This window comes from Camelus ferus, chromosome 12, assembly GCF_009834535.1.
Source record: "Camelus ferus isolate YT-003-E chromosome 12, BCGSAC_Cfer_1.0, whole genome shotgun sequence".
Classification (NCBI taxonomy): domain Eukaryota; kingdom Metazoa; phylum Chordata; class Mammalia; order Artiodactyla; family Camelidae; genus Camelus; species Camelus ferus.
The window spans coordinates 26,996,924-27,016,463 of record NC_045707.1 but is presented as its reverse complement, the minus strand read 5'-3'; the positions used below and the strand labels follow the sequence as shown (position 1 = coordinate 27,016,463).

Below are 19,540 nucleotides of genomic sequence, written 5' to 3'. Positions count from 1 at the left end.
AAGAAAGCAAAGACACAGAGTACAGAAGATCCCTTCAAAGAGAATTATTCTAAAAGGGAGCAGAAAAATAAGGGAAGTGTTTGGAGAATCAGGTGATGTCAAGAGAAGTTATTTTTTGTTTATTTTTGTTTCGTTGTTAAAAGATGGGTGCTACTCCAGGCTGTAAGCTGATAAGAGGCAGCAGGAAAGAGTACTTACGACTTGGAAGAGAAAGTGGATCGTACAATGGAAAAGACCTCGGGTAGGTGAGAAAGGATGAGATGTCAGGTACAATGGAGCGCGCAATTTTTGATAAGAGAAATAAAACTTCATTCGGTGAAACAGGCGGGAGGGACAGCAGCAGTTACAGACGTGAATGAGGGTAAGCGAATACAGCCCCTGGTGGAAAAGTGAAGCACTTCTGTTTCCTCAGGTAAATAAGAAGTTGAGTTATCAACAGAGAATGAAGAGAAAGGAAGTGGCATCCAAGATTTGAGGAGACTGGAGAAGGTCTGAAATGGGTTGTATCAGAGAGGTACAGGGGAATGTAAATAAAGAAATAAAACAGAAATGCTGAGCAATGCTGATGGTGCTTGAAGTAGGCAGTTTTCAGGATGGCCCCCAATGATCCTCATCATTTAATATTCACAAGCTGTGTAGTCCTCGCCCCTTAACTGTGGGCGGGGCTTACTGACTGACTTCTAACAAATAGACTATAGGAGAAGTGATGAATGTCACACCTGAGATTAAGTTATGGGAAGACTGGGGCTGCCATCTTGGGTACCAGCTCTCTCATGGGCAGCCAGCTCCCAGCCCCGTGGAGTGGCTCCCCTGTTAAGGAAACAAGGCCTGCCAACAGCCACATAAGTGGCCTTGGAAACAGAGTCCTATTCCCCCCAGTCCCATCCCAGACAAGTCTTCAAGATGAGACCATAACCTGGCCAGCAACTTGACTGCAACCTCATTAGAAACCTTGACCCAGAGGCATCCAGCTAAGGTGCACAGATTCCTTACCCACAGAAACTGTGAGATAAAGTTTGTTGTTTTCAGCTGCTCAGTTTTGAGAGTAATTTGTCATGCATCAGTAGATAACCAACATAGCCCTCTTGAGATATGGGGTCATAAATTTAAAAGATAGGGAAAGCAGAATGTCAGCAGAAGTATCTTTTTTTCTAGTCACATTCTGATGCACAGAAAAGGACACCAAGCAAAATTAAAGACAGGCTACCCCTAGAGCAGAAGTGAGAAGGATGGGGAAAAGGGGACATGAAATAAAGACACATTTTCAGCTTTGCTCTATATATTTCTGTATGATTTGAATTGTTTATAATCAGCTTACACTCATTGTGTGTGTAGCTTAAAATAAAAGACAATCTTTAAAAAGTAGCACTGAAGATTTCTTCCTCATAATTTACTACAGGGTACAGGCAACATAGTTTATCAGGGAAGAGAAAAATCACACTGTTTGAGCTGCTTCTTGAACTGTAATCTGTGGTTCCTGGCTTTCTCTTCAGGGCTGGATGTACGCACCCTGGAACATCCACCAAGTGCAAGATGAAGTCTCCAGACCACAGCTAAGGGGCTGTCTGCAAATGCCAAGGTTTAGCCCCTGGTAACGCAGTAGCATTCCATTCCACGTGAAAATCCAGACGAACCCTCTGCTCAGGGTTCCGAGCGGTGCAGCCGCTGGCAAAGCACGCTGGGAGCCTTGGCATCTGTCACCCATGTCTGTTTCACTTTTCTCTGCGTGAAACCCTCTTGAGGCCCAAGGATAAAAGGCATCTCATCATTTAGGTGACAAGTACTATTACTCTAGATTCTCCAAGGCTTTCATTGACTGTGTCATTTTAGCCGCATCATTCTCCCAGGCTGTTACTCTATGAGGTGTAAACACCAATGGAGAAAATAACGACTTCTTGAGGTTTGTTTTCCAATCCTGTGACAAACTCTCCTGGCAAATCCTCTTGGTGTGGGTGGCTTCCCTGGCAATTATTCACTGTGCTTTGTTTACTTTGTCCACCTTCTAAAAAATGTGCCCTTAATAATAGAGGGTCTAAAGAAGCAGAGTGTCAATTCACTGAAAATAAGTCAAAATTAATGGTAAATAATTGAATATAATCTGATTGAATTTTCACTCCTATTACACTGATATCTTCTTTGAAGCAGGGATCTAACATTCACTAAACATCTCCGACTTGGCCAGGCAAGTGATACATTAGGAACAGCCCAGAGTAGCATGCATTATGCTTTCCTTGGCCATACGATCATTGCATTTCCTCTTCCCTCATTTTCCCTCTATTCTGCTCTCCTCATCTATTTTTTTCTATAGCTCTTTTTGGGTCAGAGTTTTACATGTTGCCATTTAAAAAAAATTATCTGATATTATGGGTTTATTTATTCTAAAAAACACCCTTCAAGAGTTTCAAGAATCCATAGAGAATTGGTTCACTGTTGCAAGCTTAATTATCTAAAAATCAATTAACTATCATAATCAGCAAGCAAAAGTTAGATCTGAACACGTTTTCCATCACTGTTGTATAAACACATGGCAAAAATCACCAATAACTTAAACACTAGATCAATGTCTACTGTTTACATGTCACTGCTTCGCCCTCAAGTTCAAAACCTTAAGACTGAGGTCTTCTCCTTGTACTGACCTTCACACGATTCTCCACTGGGTGAAAACATCCCATTGTCATGGTAGCCATCTCTGCACTCACAGTGGTACCATCCAGGCAGGTTAATGCAGTTAGCACGGCTGTCACACTGAACAAAGCCATCAGAACACTCGTCAATGTCTATTTGGGAAAGAAAAGACAAATGGGATGTTAGACAACTGCTGCCTTTCTCTCAAAGAAACGAAAATATTCTGCTAGATGGCAATTAAAATATTTAGTGCCACCAAATACTTAAAACTGAGAAAACACAAAAATCAAGGAAGTCTCCCTGGTTGTTGAAAGCGATACAGAAAGAATGCAGTGATATCAGCAACAGGAAAGGCATCTAGACAGCTTCTCTGTCCCAAAAGTCATCCAGCTGCAGAAACTGGAAAGAAACCGTCTGTGGTAGTCGTTAGCGTTGCTCACCAAATACTTACAACCCTTCTTCTGGACATAAGCTAAGGGTGCCCTGTGACTTCCTGAAGCCAATTAGGGAGTGACGTGTGTCACTTCCAGGCAGAGCCTTTACGACGCAGTGTGTGATTCGCACATACCCTTCCTCCCTCGCAATGACCAGCAACTTCCAGAAGCTCTGCAAATCAGCCTGAGTTCTTGCGTGATTCCTCCTCTACATGGGGTGGACATACAGTATGAGCAAGAAATCATCCTTTTTGCTTTAAATCACTGAGGTTTTAGGGTTTTTTAAAATCACTATCAGCCCAATCTCCAGTATGTGGCAATAGCATTCATGCAGCAACATGCTTCATATGTTTAAGAATATATCCCATTTATGTCACTTTTTAATGGATTCTACATATATTACCTCATTCAATTCTTGAAAAAAATCTTGCCTTGTAGGTAGCATATTGGACATATGAAAAAAAAATGAGGCAAAGGAAATTATGGGATTTAACCAAGGTCACCTAAAAGTGCACAGTTGCCTAACATGTAGGCATACACTCCATACAATGAGACACAGGCTGAAATTGGCAAACTTGTTTGAACAGAGTATGTACCTTAAGTCTCATACATCTCCTCCAGTGGCTTATTACTATTCCCAAGTGTTGTAAGCCCTTTATTCTTCTTGTTCAGTCTGTTGATTAATGGGAACATCTGATGCCCACCCAGATCTCTTTAATTCATCACAGAGAGGTCCTAGAGTCGCCTTACAGAGTGTCCCCTTCTTCTTATCTACCTTCCAGGTGCTTTGGGGTTGACTTAGACAGTCGCTAAGTGATCTGATGGTGCTGTACCATCAGAGCTGCCAAAAATATCCATCTTGACAACCCTTTGCCATGACTGCAGGTTCCACTTGCCAAGAATAACCTTTTCTCACATGCTTCCCACACCTCGTCATAGTCCCTGCTGTAGCGACCAGCATGATGCTCCTCACGTTGAAGGAAAGATCAGGTGCTTTTTACAGTCCTTTCTACCCCCACCCCCAAGACAATCCACTCCAGCTCCGCAGTATTTACTGCTTTCGTATTTCAGTGTTGTCTGACTCCAAATTCTTGGAAGTATATATTCCTTTCATTTTCTTTTTAAATTTTCTCTTTTCCTTTGTTCAATCTTGAAAGAGACACATTTTTGAATAATTTTTGAAAAAGTGAATAAATAAGTTAAAAAAATAGAAATAAGCCATCACTTATTTACTTCTTGATAAGCCCAGAGTTCCTTCGCTAAAACAAGGTGCAAACTGTTCTTTTAGATTAGGTAATAGTAAAATAAATAAATAAATAAATATTTTATATCATTGCAAAATTTTAACATTGTTTCTGAATTATGAATGGCTTGCCTCTGTTTCCCCTTCTGAAGAGTCAGTTGCTACTGCCGGCAATTCCTGTTGTCAAAATAATTGTTAGAGGCCAAACCAGCTAACCATTGACTTCCTGACACATGGCTGATGTGGTCTGCTTCCATTTCCTAAGGTCTCGTAAATTTACTGAGCCTATTTGTATTTCAGCGGCTTCCCTAACTGATGAACCTCTGGTTTATAAATGAAACGAAAATGCTATGTTCATTTCAGCTTTACATGGTCTTTTCTTCTAACCCAAATGGTGCAGCAAATTGGTTATGTCATTTCTTAGTTGCATGGACAAAAGCTTTGTCCATGAATTTAAGCTTTAAAGTGAGTTTATTGGAAAAAGGCCATGAGGGGGAGGTTTAGATTACCTCTTTTTAAAAAGAGTTTGGTCATTTAGCATTGGTAATTTGGCAGTAACCATTAAAGGAACAGAGCCTTCTCCACTGAAGCAACTTTCATATCTCTGTTTACCCTTTAATTTAGCCCTTTTCTCTTACTGCAACACAGTTGTTGGGCTACCTCAGGTCCCACGATACAGATATATACTTCAATTTTTACTCCTCACCATTTTCTCTTGTCGCTCTTTCCAATCACCAGGCCCACCCCTATAATGCCTCATCCCCACTTCTTTTTATTTACATCACAGCAACCTTCCTTGAGCAATAAACACACCCAATAAAGTTTAATCGAAATGCTATGCAGTATATCAGTGTTTGGAGACTGGGGATACAAACATAAGTTGGCCATAATGTACCTTCACATACAGCTGTGAGCATTATTGTATTATTTATTACTATTAAGTAGTATTTTAAAGGATGAATATGCAAATAGATGCCACTCATTCATTTACCTTTCAATATTTATTGAATATCTGTTATATGCCAAGTGCTAAGGATTGGGGAAACAACGATACACAAACCAGAAATAATTCCTGCTCTCACCGGGTTTACTACTTACCTAAATTGTGCTTTATTTTAAGAAAATTCAATTTATGAAAGTCTGACTTTACAGTCATACAGGACAGTGTTTCCCAACACGTGATACATCTGCCATCACTGGTGTGGTATTTAGGTGATAAGAGGCAAATGCTTTATTTTAATGGCTGCATTTTTCTATTTCTGAATTATTTCCATTGACAGCAAATGATACGAATAGTACAATACTGAAATTGTATATAAACTTGGAGCAATATTACAAGCAACATTAAGTAAATATTGGTATAAATGGTATATGAATATGACAAAACTTATGAAGGTGGTATACACATGATTGAAGTTTTGAAAACACCAGGATATAATATGGAGCAATTATTCACATCTCATAAGGATTTACTGAGTAATTTCCCAGGTAGTGAAATGTCTTAATTCATTTAAAATATGACTCAATGTATAAAATATAGTATATGTAGACATATGTCTTGCCTCAAATTATATACTTCCTACCATTTAGAATAGCAAAGAAAAATCAGCTGGATAATATATACTGCTTCATGTTACACTTTCATGTTCCTGCTAATTTTGATTCGCTTATGCAAACTTTTCTACTTTGGTGAAACCCAGTGGAAAACAAAAAGTGTGCTTGAATTGCTTAAGTACACACTCCCTGGCACAAGGTATGTTTGCTGGGCTCATGGCTCTAATTAAAGCTGAAGATAAAACACACAGCCCAACCCATAGCTATTTGATGGGATGTATGTCTTTATTACTCGGTAAACATTTAGTAAGTGAAAAAATCTGATGCACAATTTAAGAACTAAGTATATTTTACCTATACACAAATATAAATATTACTGAATTATATAAATGTTATGTGAACTTTTGAATAAGCACATGTATTTTATATATCATATAATAACAGAAAATAGTATTAAAAATACTCAAAGAACTTGTTTCTTTGATACTTTCTTTAGATCAATTAAAACCAATTGATTGAGTTAGAACAGCAGACCTAGGGGAGAAAAATGTTACTATTTTATTCCACATAAGAACTACCAAGTTGGAACAAATTACTTTCCAAACTGAATAAGAGTATTTGAAAATACAGAATGTATAAGCTCATATGATTTAGTCTTGATTACAAGGACCTTAACTTTATACTCTGTAGGTACATTATATAAAAAACTAAAAATAAATTTTATGAAAAACTGTGATTTCATTATATATTCTGTCTTGGAAAGAAACTAGTTCTTAGTTCCTTAGGGACAATTAGAACTTTTTCAGCAGCTACATTTAGAACAGTGACGATGTTAAGATGCTGTCCCAGAGCACAGAGAATCTAAAATCCAAAAGATATTTAGCCATCCAACAGCAGTCATGGATAGCAGTCATACTCCAAGGATCAAAATCGACTTGGATAATAAAAGTGGAAGGCACTGTGGGGATAGATTTTCTAGGAAGCACATATGTTTTGAAGAATCATTAAAAACAAACCAACAAGCAGAAGAGCAAGAAGAGAAAAGGTATGAATTTTTTTTAAAATGTCTCACATATGTCAGTATCTTGTTTTCTTTGTCTCCCTCAGGTATGGTGACACAAGACTGAGTGCCATCTAAATGTCACAGGCCACTGGCTTCAGAAGTTGCCAATTGAAAATGGCTTTTCACGTCAGAATTTAAAGGATCAGTTTAGAAAGTGACACATTATTTCTTGGTAAGATTAAATGTAATTATAAAATGAGACACCTGAATGATAAACAAACCTTTTCTCATGCATAGTAACAGTTACTTCCATTGTAACAACATAACTAAGAATAACAAAAATATGTGCAAATGTCTAGAGCCACCCATACCTAAAATAAACCCTCACCATTGTTGAACCTGCTACTCTAAACAAAAGAAAAGAAAATGCAATACTTTAAAAAAAATGAGCATAGTACTTTTAATGATAAAATCAAATAATGAGAGGATTGTGTTTCATACTGTTTATCATGAAAATGAACCTGACAACATTTCTCATAAAAAACAGTACTTGGACTATTTATATCACTATTCTATGCACTGGTAGTTAAATTATATTGATAAACAGTAGGCAATTAAACATCCTGAAAACAATTAATCAACTCTTGATTACCCACATGTGGAGTATTTGCTGTCTAGATTATTTTTTTTAAATCACAAGGTCATTTTCCTCTGTCTTTTGCTGAGCTTCTGAAGAATCTGCTTTCAATATTTAGATAAGCACGCTCAAGGAATGCAAACTCATTTGAGCATCACAGTATTTTTTATAACTATGCCAGATTTGGATGTAAAATACTGTCTAAAATTTCATAAGAAGACTGATTTTCCCATATACATTTTTTGAAAATAAAATATGACTATATATATAAATAAACTTTGAAAATTGTAAAAATCCTCTTCACAGTGTGACTGATAACACTGGGATTTAGTGAAAATTATTTTCATTACTTTACAGTTCATAACGAGGAAGTTAATGTCTGCTGTAAAAAAAAAGGCATAATTTCTTCATCACATCACTTAGTCCTCACAACAGCGACGTGAGATATTCTTGGCCCCCTGCCACGGACAAACAAGGGGGCAGAACAAACACGCTGCCCAAGGTCACACTGCGGGCCAGAACTCTTTCAGCACCAAGTTCAGGGCTCTTTCTTCCCCATGAGGCTGCCTCTCAAGACCATCACTTGGCCAACCAGAAACAGACTATGCTTTGAGATATCTCAGTGTATATCTTAACATGAGTGAATTCCAACCTTTTGGCTTGTCAGCAATGTAACTGAGTATTTTACTGAACTTCTCAGAGCTTTCTATTTTTGAACTATAAATAACATGTTTCTTAATAATTTCCTATTAACTACTGCTGTTGGTTCTCCAAGGCCTCACAGGAGAAGCAGTACCTGGCTCATAACAGGTTATTCCTATCTTTTCCCCCCACCTTCCAGAAGTATCTTGACTCTTTGGGTTTTCTATCAGTGTGTGAATTTCTCACCAAAAAAAAAGAGGCGGGGAGGGGGAAAGTCTGACTTGATTCTATAGATTGATTTGGGGAGAACTGACATCTTTACATTATTGAATCTTTTCATCCATTCACATGATGTATTTCCTCTTTCCTGAATGATTTTTATATTTTTATGGTCTATATAGATTTCCGAAAGGACGCCTTCTACATATTTGGCCTGGGCTTATTCCTAAATGGTTTTTTTTTCATCTTCCTTGAAAAAAAAAATGTTATTTCTTCCCAGCTTTATTAAGGTATAATTGACAAATAAAATTGTAAGATATTTAAAGTGTACATATGATGATTTCATAAATGTATAAATTGTGGAAGAATTCCCTCATCGAGTTAATTAAACTTTCCATCACCTCACATATTTACCTATTTTTTTTCTTTTTTTGGTGAGAACACTGAAGTTCTACTCTCTTAGCAAATTTGTATTATATAACACAGCACTACCAACTATGGTCACCATATTATATATATTATCTCCTCAGACCTAAAGCCAACTGTATTGAGGCAAAATTTATATACATAAAACATCACCAACACTTTTATGATTTTTGACATGTAACCCAACCGTTACTACAACCAAGATCTAAAACATTTCTTTTACCCTGAAAAGCTCCTTTGTATCATAATAGTTTAAAAATACTAATTTGTATAAATATTAATGCTTGTCTTTTTGAATATGTTCTACACAGACTATGTTTGTGTATTTTTTTTACCACATGTCTAACACCTAGCAAAGAACTGGACACATGGTTAGAGATTCATAAACATTTACTGAGTGAATGAATGATCTGTTAGTAATACCACATAACTAAGCGGCAAGCTCAGAATGCCACCCTTCCAGCCCTGCTAGGTCAGAAGGGAACACAGGCCGGGATGTCAGCTTGAGAGCCTTCACTGAGATGCAGTAACAAGATGGTAAGACAACACTTTCTCATTTTTCCAGAAGCTTTTCTGAAAGGAATTCCGCATCCGAACTACAAAAAAGTTACCTTTTCAGCCTTCACCAATATATGTTTTCACCTTCATTTCTTGTTTTATCTACTATGGACTATTTCAAATATTTATGTCAAAAAATTGACCAAAATATTAAATGGAGAAAATTAGTACAGAAAATGTGTTTGTTTCTCTCTCACACACACACACACACACACACAATATAAATGGAATTTAATCCAGGTAGAGAAAGACCTATCGGTAGGTCATCATTCTCTCCTTACAATACTCCTTCCCCTTTGCAAGGAGGCACCACTGTCTTAGCTTTCTTATCTCACTGGCCTCTATCTCTTGGTCCTCTTTGCAGGCCTTATCTTCTCAATCTCCAAAAGTTTGAGTTCCCTTGGGACCTACTCTCAGCTTTTTCTTTTTCCATCAATTAACTTCTTAATGATTTTATCTAATACTAGGGCTTTAAATACCCAACCGCCATCAGTGGACTGAAAACTAACTATAGTGGGTTGAATACTGTTCCCCCCCAAATTCATGTCCAATCAGAACTCAGAATGTAACTTTATTTGGAACTAGGGTCTTTGCAAATACAATTTGGTGGGGATCCTAACACGAAATCACCCTGGATTTAAGGGGAGCCCTACATCCAATGACTGGTGTACTTTTATGTAGAAAAGGCACAGGAAGTCGTGTGAAGACAGAGGCAGAGGCACAACTAAAGAATGCCTTCAGCCAACAGAAGCTGGACGAGGCAGGACAGGATTCTTCACAGAGCCCCCAGAGGGAGTACGGCCCTGCTGACACCTTCATTTTGAACTGCGAGGTAAATTCCTGCGAGGTTATTTTAAGCCACCCAGTTTGTGGTGCTTGTTACAGCAGCTCTAAGAATATGACATGTTAACGCACTTATATTTTCTTCCCAGAGCTCTCTTCTCTCCTCTAGACCTGTGTTTCAATTTCCCACTCAATATTTCTACTTGAATACTGAACTCCTCCATCTAAAATCTTCCCATCTCAGAAAATGGCAACCCCATTCAGTGACTCCGGCAAAAAACCTTAGATTTATTCTTAATTTTTCTTTCTCTCACACCTCTTATCAGATCTATCAGGAAATCCTATTGGCAATATCTCTTCAAAATCTATCCAGAATCTAGTCATCATTTCCAAACACCTTCATGCTTACTACTCCCGCCCATGTCTCCACCATCTCCCACGTGAATTAATGTAACAACCTAATAAATACCCGATTCTACCTTCCCCCTCCTATATTCTGAATTCATAGCAGCCAGATAATTCTTTTAAAATACATGTCAGACTGTGTCATACCTCTGCTCTGATCCTACCTCTCATTCAGGGAGGATTTTTGCAGGAAAGTATTCTGGGGAGAAGCTGTAGGAGATAAATGCTGTTATCAACCATTTTTCATTTCTAAGGCTGGAGACTACATTTCCCAGAGACCCTTTCTCTGCATGGTTCTGTGTTAGACTTTAACAATGAGTGGAACTCCTGAGATTAGCTGGAGAGAAAGAAGGAAGATGCCATTATTCTTGGGAAGTCACGGTGATCAGTGTCAGTGGTTCCTATGAGCTCTGCCTTCTGCCTTAGTTCTCCTGTGTCAGCCTGAAGTGATAAGTGAATGTTTCTCAAATCCTCTGGGTGCACCCTTGCAGACTTTAGCTCCCCTACGCTGTTCCACACCTGTGTAAACCCTCATTTCTATATAAAACTCTTTATTCCCATAATGGTTGTAGTGGCTTCATTTTCCTGGTTGAATGCAGACTGATACAGAAGTCTATAGACCAGAAGATAAGAGTCTATTTTAAACAATGAATGTATGATGAAGTATAAAAGAAAAATGGTTTTCAATTAAAAACTTTAAGAAAAAACAAATAAAACAAAAGGTTTTTAAAATAAGAAATATATATATATAATAGACTATTATTTCCTTCTAGTAAATAATATTTACATGGTTACAATGATGTAAATGCTAGGGACCTTCCACATTTTAAACCCAGTTGATAGTGAGAACATGGGATACTTCATTGTGCTTACTGAACAGAACTTATCAATCTTGATAACGTAAAAAGACAAAAACCAGAAGTTGGGAGAAAGCAGATGACAGAAGTTGGGTGACAGAGGTGATGAGCAGAACCAGCATCTTTATTTTACATAGAAAATAAAACAAGAAAAACTGTCCATAGTAGATAAAATCAGAAATGAAGGTGAAAAATATATTGGTGAAGGCTGAAAAGGTAACTTACATTAGAATAAAGGGAATATGGAAGGAGGATGGTATAAAAGAGGAGAATCATCATCCGTCATAAAAAGAAGTCTGCTGATGACGTCTAAAATTGACCAGTTAAACAAAGCGTGGTGTAACTATACGAGGAGAACTGGAAAGTGGTCCCCCCGAGCACCTCGTCTCAACTGGGCTTTCGCAAGAGAATTAAGTTCCAATGCCCTGAGGCATCCTGTGTAAATCATGAATCGACTTCTCCCCTGTGTGGCTGGTGTGGTACTAGTCATGTACCATCCTTGGGAGATCTAAGAAATGGGTCTCTCAGGTCATCTTTTGGCTTGTAGTTCAGATGAGGGAGGAACTCCTTTCAGAAAAGCTGCTAGAAGGTAAGCAGGAAGGGAGTCAGGGGACATTGCCTTTGATCCCAAGTTCTTCTGTGTTGATTTTTTTTAACCATGTGTCTACTTTCTTTCATACGCATACAAATATTTTTGAAGAACTTTCAGAAGCCTCATTTTAGAAATGTTGAGAACAGCAGGATAGCAATTTTGCTAGTAGTCATATCTGGACGAAAAGATAAATAAGACAGAAGTTCTGGAAAAAGATACCAGGACCGGAGAGGTGCGGATAATATAATCAGAACTGGTACTGCAAGATGCTTCTGAACTAGGAACAGGTGGATGAAACTGCTGAAGGTGAGACTATAAAGAGACAAGAAAGAACCAAGGACACTCCTTGGGGGGGAAATGGAGGGGTGGAAAAGGGAGGAGGAACTGCAGGAGGAATTGTTAGCGAGGAGGTGGGAATATCCCAAGTGTAAGGGAGAAGGGGGCTTCCGGAGAGGAGAGAGGGCTGTCAACAGTGCAGAGGGGCGTTTCCAATGGCCTCTTGATGTAAATTTAAGAATAAATACTTCTGGTTTAACCTAGAATTGAAACTGCCTCTGATGTATGAGCACCAAGCTGAACAAAACATTTATTAATAAAACAGAATTCTGGAAACACCTTTAAACTTAAACATCGTTGCCATTTCCATCCCTTTTACAAAGTAGATTAGCTTAATGTACGGGATATGGGACTTAGAAAACTTTTAGTCATTCACTTATTTAACAAGTACACGTCAAATGTCTCACAAAAAACAGGGTGGTCATTACGGCAGTCTGATCATTGAAAACTAGGACACTGAAATAAAACCTGGCTGAGCAAAAACTTCCAGATTTACTCCTACAAATACCAGCAAATCAGCTAAAACATTTATTCATTTATTACATTGTGATCAAGTACCTACTTTTAAAATAGGCATGCTTTTTTCATTTATTAGATGATATTACAGCTAGGCTCCCAAGATAATATGAACCTGCTAGTCCTATAATACGAAGTAGACTGCTTTTAATCAGGGTAGAAACAGGAAACTCTTGATTTCTATGCTTTCCTGGGCAGCCACTTTTGAATAGCAAGGATTAGCTTGCCTACTTGATCCACCTCAAGATTATTTCCAGAAGGAGAAAAAGGAAGCTGATTTCCTCAAACTATCCAGTAAGAGTAAGACAGTTAGAGTGCCTTTGTGTAATAATTCCCTGCCAGCTATCTAATTATTACTGTAGCACTAAAAAAGGCTTTCTGCATTCTGATGAGCTCACTTATGGGTTATTCAGGAAAACAAGCTTTGAATGGCACACCAGGAATGGGAAGATGACAGTCAAAATAGCTCCTCTGTATTTATTTGTGAACTAACTGACAAACTTGTATCACAAGAAATACTGCTTTGAGAGAAATGAGTTCACTGCTGCCAATACACAAACGGGACACTACAGCTTCCCCGTATCTGAATCTGGAGAAGTCGTGGGATAGAGCTTTGGGTGGGTCTCAAGCAGGAAATGGACTGATGGATGGCATCTACTGGCTTTGAGCAAGTGTCAGATCTCTGACAGACGATCTACTTTCAGACCATTTTATTATAACCACTGCTTCCATCTCTGTTAAAGCACCCATTAGCTTGAAACAGGCTTCTCAGCTAGTAATGAACTACCACAGCTCCGCCACATAAATAATTGAAGGGACAAAATACCAAAAAGAAGGCAATTGAGCAAACCAATAACTCCTTCCAATTACAATTAAGTGAAACAGACTACGGGTTTCTTAAAGACAGATTTGCTTTGTTTCAGTGCTCCAAAACCTCTCAGCCACACAGACTAATGGCCACTGTTTGGTCCTGTCAATATGAGGTCACTTAATCAAACTTCTTCCAGACTAATTATATTTTTTGTTCTCTCGAACAACCTATTTCTTTGTGATCAATCAGATCAGTTGTACAATTAGATTTTATCACTGGGGCACCAACAAATGATAGATCAAAGGGTTTCTTATCCTGAGTGTTTGATCTTACGGACTCAGCCTAATTCTCTACCTGAGTAATGTGTTTTAAAAAGGAGAAAAAAAAAAACCTTTAGACTACGTTTTTTTGATTATCTGATATAAAGAAGAAAGGAGGAGAGGGATGATAACTGACAGTTGTTTGGCTACTAAGTGCCAGGTATTGTATCTGGAAGTAAAATACCATTACAGCACTGTTTCCACTACTCCATCACATCATTGTTTACACACACAGACACACTTAAACTTTTAAAAAAATATTTATACAGTGCTTGGAGAAATGATGTGAAGGGACCCAAAGGAAAAACAATCCCTATATGAGCAGAGCTGCCACACGTTACTTACAGTTTTTTAAATGTTATTTTTAATTAATTAATTAATTAATTAATTTTAAATTGAAGTATAATCAGTTTACAATGTGGTGTCAATTTCTGGTGTACAGCATAACGTGTCAGTCCTACATATACAGACATGTATTCGTTTTCATATTCCTTTATAGGTTACTACAAGATATAGAATACAGTTCCCTGTGCTACACAATATAAACTTGTTGTTTATCTATTTTATATATGGTAGTTAGTATCTGCAAATCTTGAACTCCCTATTTATCCCTTCCTTCCCTCTTCCTCAGCCCATAACCACACAGTTGTTCTCTATGTCTGTGAGTCTGTTTCTGTTTTGTAAATAAGTTTATCTGCGTCTCTTTTTTAGATTCCACATTATGAGTGATATCATTATGATATTTTTCTTTTCTTTCTGGCTTACTTCACTTACAGTGATAATCTCCAGGTCCATCCATGTTGCAGCAAATGGCATTTTTATTCTTTTTTATGGCTGACTAGTATTCCATTGTATAAATTTACCACAACTTCTTTATCCAGTCCTCTGTCGATGGACATTTAGGTTGTTTCCATGTCTTGGCTATTGTAAATAGTGCTGCTGTGAACATTGCAGTGCATGTATCTACTTGTAGTTTTTCATGGTTGTGTTTCCCAGGAATTCATCCTGCTGCTCAGAGGTGGGCTCCAATGTGGTAAAGAGATTTGGCAACAAGTTTGCCCTTCTAGTAGTTTCAGTGCATTAGTCAACAGAAGCATCTGGAAGTCCTGTTTTATCTACACCATCTCAGTACTAAGGTGCTAGAGCAAAGATAATGACCTACATGCACAGTGACGGGGAGGGAAGAGCTTAGTGGTAGAGCACATGCTTAGCATGCATGAGGTCCTGGGCCCCCCACCCCTCAGTCCCTGGTAACCACCATTCTACTCTCTGTTTCTATGAGTTTGGCTTTTTAAGATTCCACATCTAAGTCACCTCATACAGCACTGTCTTTCTCTGTCTGACTTACTTCACTTAGCATAATGCCCTCAAGGTCTATCCATGTTGTTGCAAATGGCAGGATTTCCTTCCTTCTTATGGCGAAATAATACTCCGTTGTATATATACCACATCTTCTTTATCGATTCATTCACTGAGGATACTTAGGTTGTCTGCAAATGAAAGCCCTCAGAGGGCCTGAATTTTACATTATCCATCTCTGAGTCCCTCTGTTTCTAGGATACATTCTGGTGTACAGTGGAGCTCAGTAATTATCTGTTGAAATCTGATGAATTCATCCTTAACAAACAGGACTGAGTCATGCGTAGGAGGTATTTGGATTCACATATGAGTTTTGAAAATATTTGAAAGATCATTAGTGAAATGGATTTATTTAAGCATTGATATTTCTTCAACGGAAATGATTCTGTAGTGAAGTTAAGAACATACCTTAAGTGCTGATCTTTTCAACTTTGGCTCACAGTGAGTAAACCAAAACAAGAAGGATATCTGAACTTTAAAACCAAAGAAAAAAATATCAGGGAGACTGATTTAAAAGACTAAGCTACCCAATTTTTGACATGGTTTAAGGGATATGATATTTAATGACAGCTATCATTTTGTTCTCCCAATTAACCAACACTCCTTGAAGAATTACACTCACTAACAATAACTGCTTTGAAATTTAAATTTAAACCATAAAGACTGAATCGGTCCCACATTTTAACTAGAACTATTTCAAATATAATAAATAAAAATAGCTGTAATGCAAAATTATAAAATAAAGCACTCTATACTTCTTATTTCCTACGGCAGATCATTAAAAAACAAGGAAACTTTCCGTTAAATCACCTTTATTTATGCCCAAGTGGCAGGTTCTCCCTAAACTATGAAGATAGCCTCTGTAATTCTTTCCACTCTAATATCTCCTGTGCCTAGAGAACAAAAGAAATTCACTTAACTAGAAAAGTGCAATTTATTAGACAGGGAAATTAATTGATGAATTCTACCTCGCTGGCCATAAATTTTCCTACCAACATATTCAATCTCTTGTCATTATGAAGAAAATGGAGTCATAGTACCTATGAATAAGACAAATCTGGGGGAAGAATAAAAACTATAGTATATAGTATATAGTATGCACACTGCACAGACAGCTAACAGTTCTCAGAAATCTGTTTCTTCTTCTTCCTTGGCACACAGCTAGGCTACCTGAGCTCCAGCCAAAGGAATATGAGCAGCCAAGGCTTTTAGAAACAGGTGTGCCGCCCTCCACCCTCTTTCCTCCCCTTCTGCTGGCTGGTGACAACGTCCCAGGAAACAGGAAAAGAGGGATAGAAAGGGGGGCAAAAGAGAGAAGGGGCCTCATTCCCTAGACCTCCTGCCAATCAGAAACACTTTGGACAGTTATCTGAGAAATAAACTTCTATTATGATTAAGTCATAATGTATTTGGACCCTTATTTGTTACTGCTGCTAATATTCCTCTCAGGGATTCAATACTGTACCCTAATGCACTATCTGAACTCTATCTGTCAAGCTCACATGCATGGGAAATCTAAGAATTGGTTGTTGTGTGCCCTGCTTTATGATTTCTTCTCCCTTGAACATGGGTATTTTTTTTTTTTTTGCTAGAAGCATATGTAATCTACATAAGCCATCATGTCCACATTTATATTAATTTATTTATTCATTCATGCAACAGATCTGACTGGGGCCCAGATTTGATTTAGCAGACCTTGGGGATACAGAGGTGAAGAGAATATGGAACCTGATTTTTGAGAAGCTCATGTGGCAAGAAAGACAGATCTGTGTGCCAGGAGTCAAACCTGATGTACTAATATGTGTGTTTCCCATTTCCTTCCCTTTTCCTCTTGTCTATGAATGGCTTTCTCCTCTCCTAAGGGCCCTCTCTCCCTCCTCCAATACCCATGCCCAGCTCACACAGAGAACATTGAGCAACAATAGCAATGTACTCCCTGCTGTCTGTAAATAGCAGCAAAGGTTGGGAAATTCAAAGATGGATAAATTGGTGGAGGGTGTTTGGGAAAACAGGAAAGGATTTGATGGGGAGAAGATACTACATCTGGGGAAGGACTCAGAAGACTACTGAGGGTAGCATCGATAGGACCTGGTACCCAATTTGGAGTGGAGACCCTCACAATGACTGAAAATCACCAGTAAGCTTTGATTGATCCTAATACAAAGTACCCTCCTGTAACACTGCCTACCAGAATCCCTTCCTAGAAAGTAAAGTTATCCTGGACCCACAAACCGAAGGGGCCCAAGGACATCCAGGTCGTACGTGGGAGCATCCTCTGGGTGTATATACTCTGCAGAGACTGGTTCCAGAAAATGACTGGTCCGATTGCTAGTAATTAGGGGCCCACAGTGCACAGCCTTGGACTATTAACGCGAACACAGTATCTGGGGCAGAGCCTGGAATGCAGCTGTGTAATTTAGAAAAATTACCTTGGTATCACTTTGTTAGATTATCTAGGCACTTTGTTCATTGCATGTAATTTGATAGCATTTCGAGACACAGAAAACACAAATTTTTCCAGAAGATTAAAGTTATCAAAGGGTTAACTGGTAATTTGGGCTTGTTTTCCGTGTCTCTTAATTCCTCAATGTTATGAAGTAGATGAATTATGTCCCTTATAGCTTGTTCTTTCTAAAGATGATCCTGAAATTAAAGTCATATATTCACCTCCGAGAAGGGTTTATAAAAAGTCTCTACGTATTTTCTTCACAATATTTTTTTTGACTGATTGACCTAAACGCTCTCTTTACTCAGACTGACTGTGTTTCTGGAACTTCACAGAAAACTTCAATCACAGGGTCTCTTACAATGAAGCTAATTATTCTAAAATTTTACATGTGATTATTGCCTTTCCCCAGTTAAAAAAAAGACTTCTACCCAAAACTATTATTATTACTACCAAATCTCTTAATATTATATAGAATTCTCCACAAAGAAGGCAATTACAAAATGATTTTTGGCACATGATGTGAAGACCACATGAAAACGTGAAAAAAAAAAAAAGTTATGAACCAGTTACACTGTACTCACACTTTGAGGAAATCATCCCCAAATCCCTGCATTAATGACAGTGCTCTTTCCTCATCATCTTAAAGTTATTGCTGTGAATTTCAAGTTTTATTTTGTCATCGGCCAAGGATCCCAAATGTGCCATAAAATATGACCTATAATTCGGGATTCTCATCGCCGAGGCTTTATTTGTTCAGCTTCTGTATCTACTCTATTTATCTCCCCATTTCAATTGGACCATGGAGAGATGGTCAAGGTGAACATGTCCTATACATGAGTCTCTTCCCCCCCATCTCCCAGGTTGATTCATGACATAATATAACCTTTAACCCTAAGAAGGCAGCTTTGTAAGACAGTAACTGCTAGTTTTAGACTGTGGTTTGGCTTCATATCTACAGCCTGGTAACCCTATTAAATATGCTTAAGAATTGCTCCCTCAGCAAATATAAAAAAATGATCTTTTTCTCCTCAAAAAAAAAAAAAAACAACTCTAAAAAAAAAGAAGCTATGATTAATGCAACTAAGTGCAAAGTAAAGGATAAAAAATCCAAATATAAAGTGATTTATACTTTGGGAACGCTTAAAATAAGGAGCTTATTTTAGTAGATAAATCATAAAGTAAGATTATAAAGGACAATGATTTGAACATTGTGAAAAAAAAGTGTTAAGTGTTCCAAATGAATGAGATGGCTGATTTCCAGACACGTACTACTGTACACACAGATACACAGTATTACACACACACACACACACACACACACACACACACACACACCAGAGCTATTTCCTTCTGGAACCTAATGCCTGAGCATCTTTGCTAATTTACACATACTAGCTCCACCCAAATATGATTTAGACATGTGCAAAATATTTTGTGGCTTAATTAGACCCTAATATGGTAAACGTGCTAATGCAACAGGACCGACTTCAGATTCCGGATACCATGTCCTACGTGTAGGGAACTACCTTATGGTGGTGGTTGCTAAAGGCATGTTACTATATTATCAGAGAAAACTTTCAGGAAGGACTCCAAACTTAAGCTATACAGTAACGTAACATTCTGATGATAGAAATTTTAGAAGTGCACATTTGAAAACTCTGAATGGGTGTCATCTTGTTCACAGGGGGTAGACCCACAAATTGAGCCGCAGTTTGTTAAGATACCTCTCTCCATACGCCTCACTCACCGGCCTGGATGCCCTGTCAACTAA

General features: G+C 38.0%; 1 protein-coding gene across 3 annotated transcripts in view; it reads right to left on the bottom strand.

The window, feature by feature from the left end:
- The window catches only part of NELL2 (neural EGFL like 2), a 287,493-nt gene that overhangs the window by 18,503 nt on the left and 249,450 nt on the right, over positions 1–19,540 (bottom strand). For all 3 annotated transcript variants that reach the window (XM_032493267.1, XM_014564018.2, XM_032493268.1), the window contains one exon: positions 2,637–2,777. In XM_032493267.1, the coding sequence (XP_032349158.1) occupies positions 2,637–2,777 (141 nt within the window). The remainder of the gene's footprint in view (positions 1–2,636; positions 2,778–19,540) is intronic.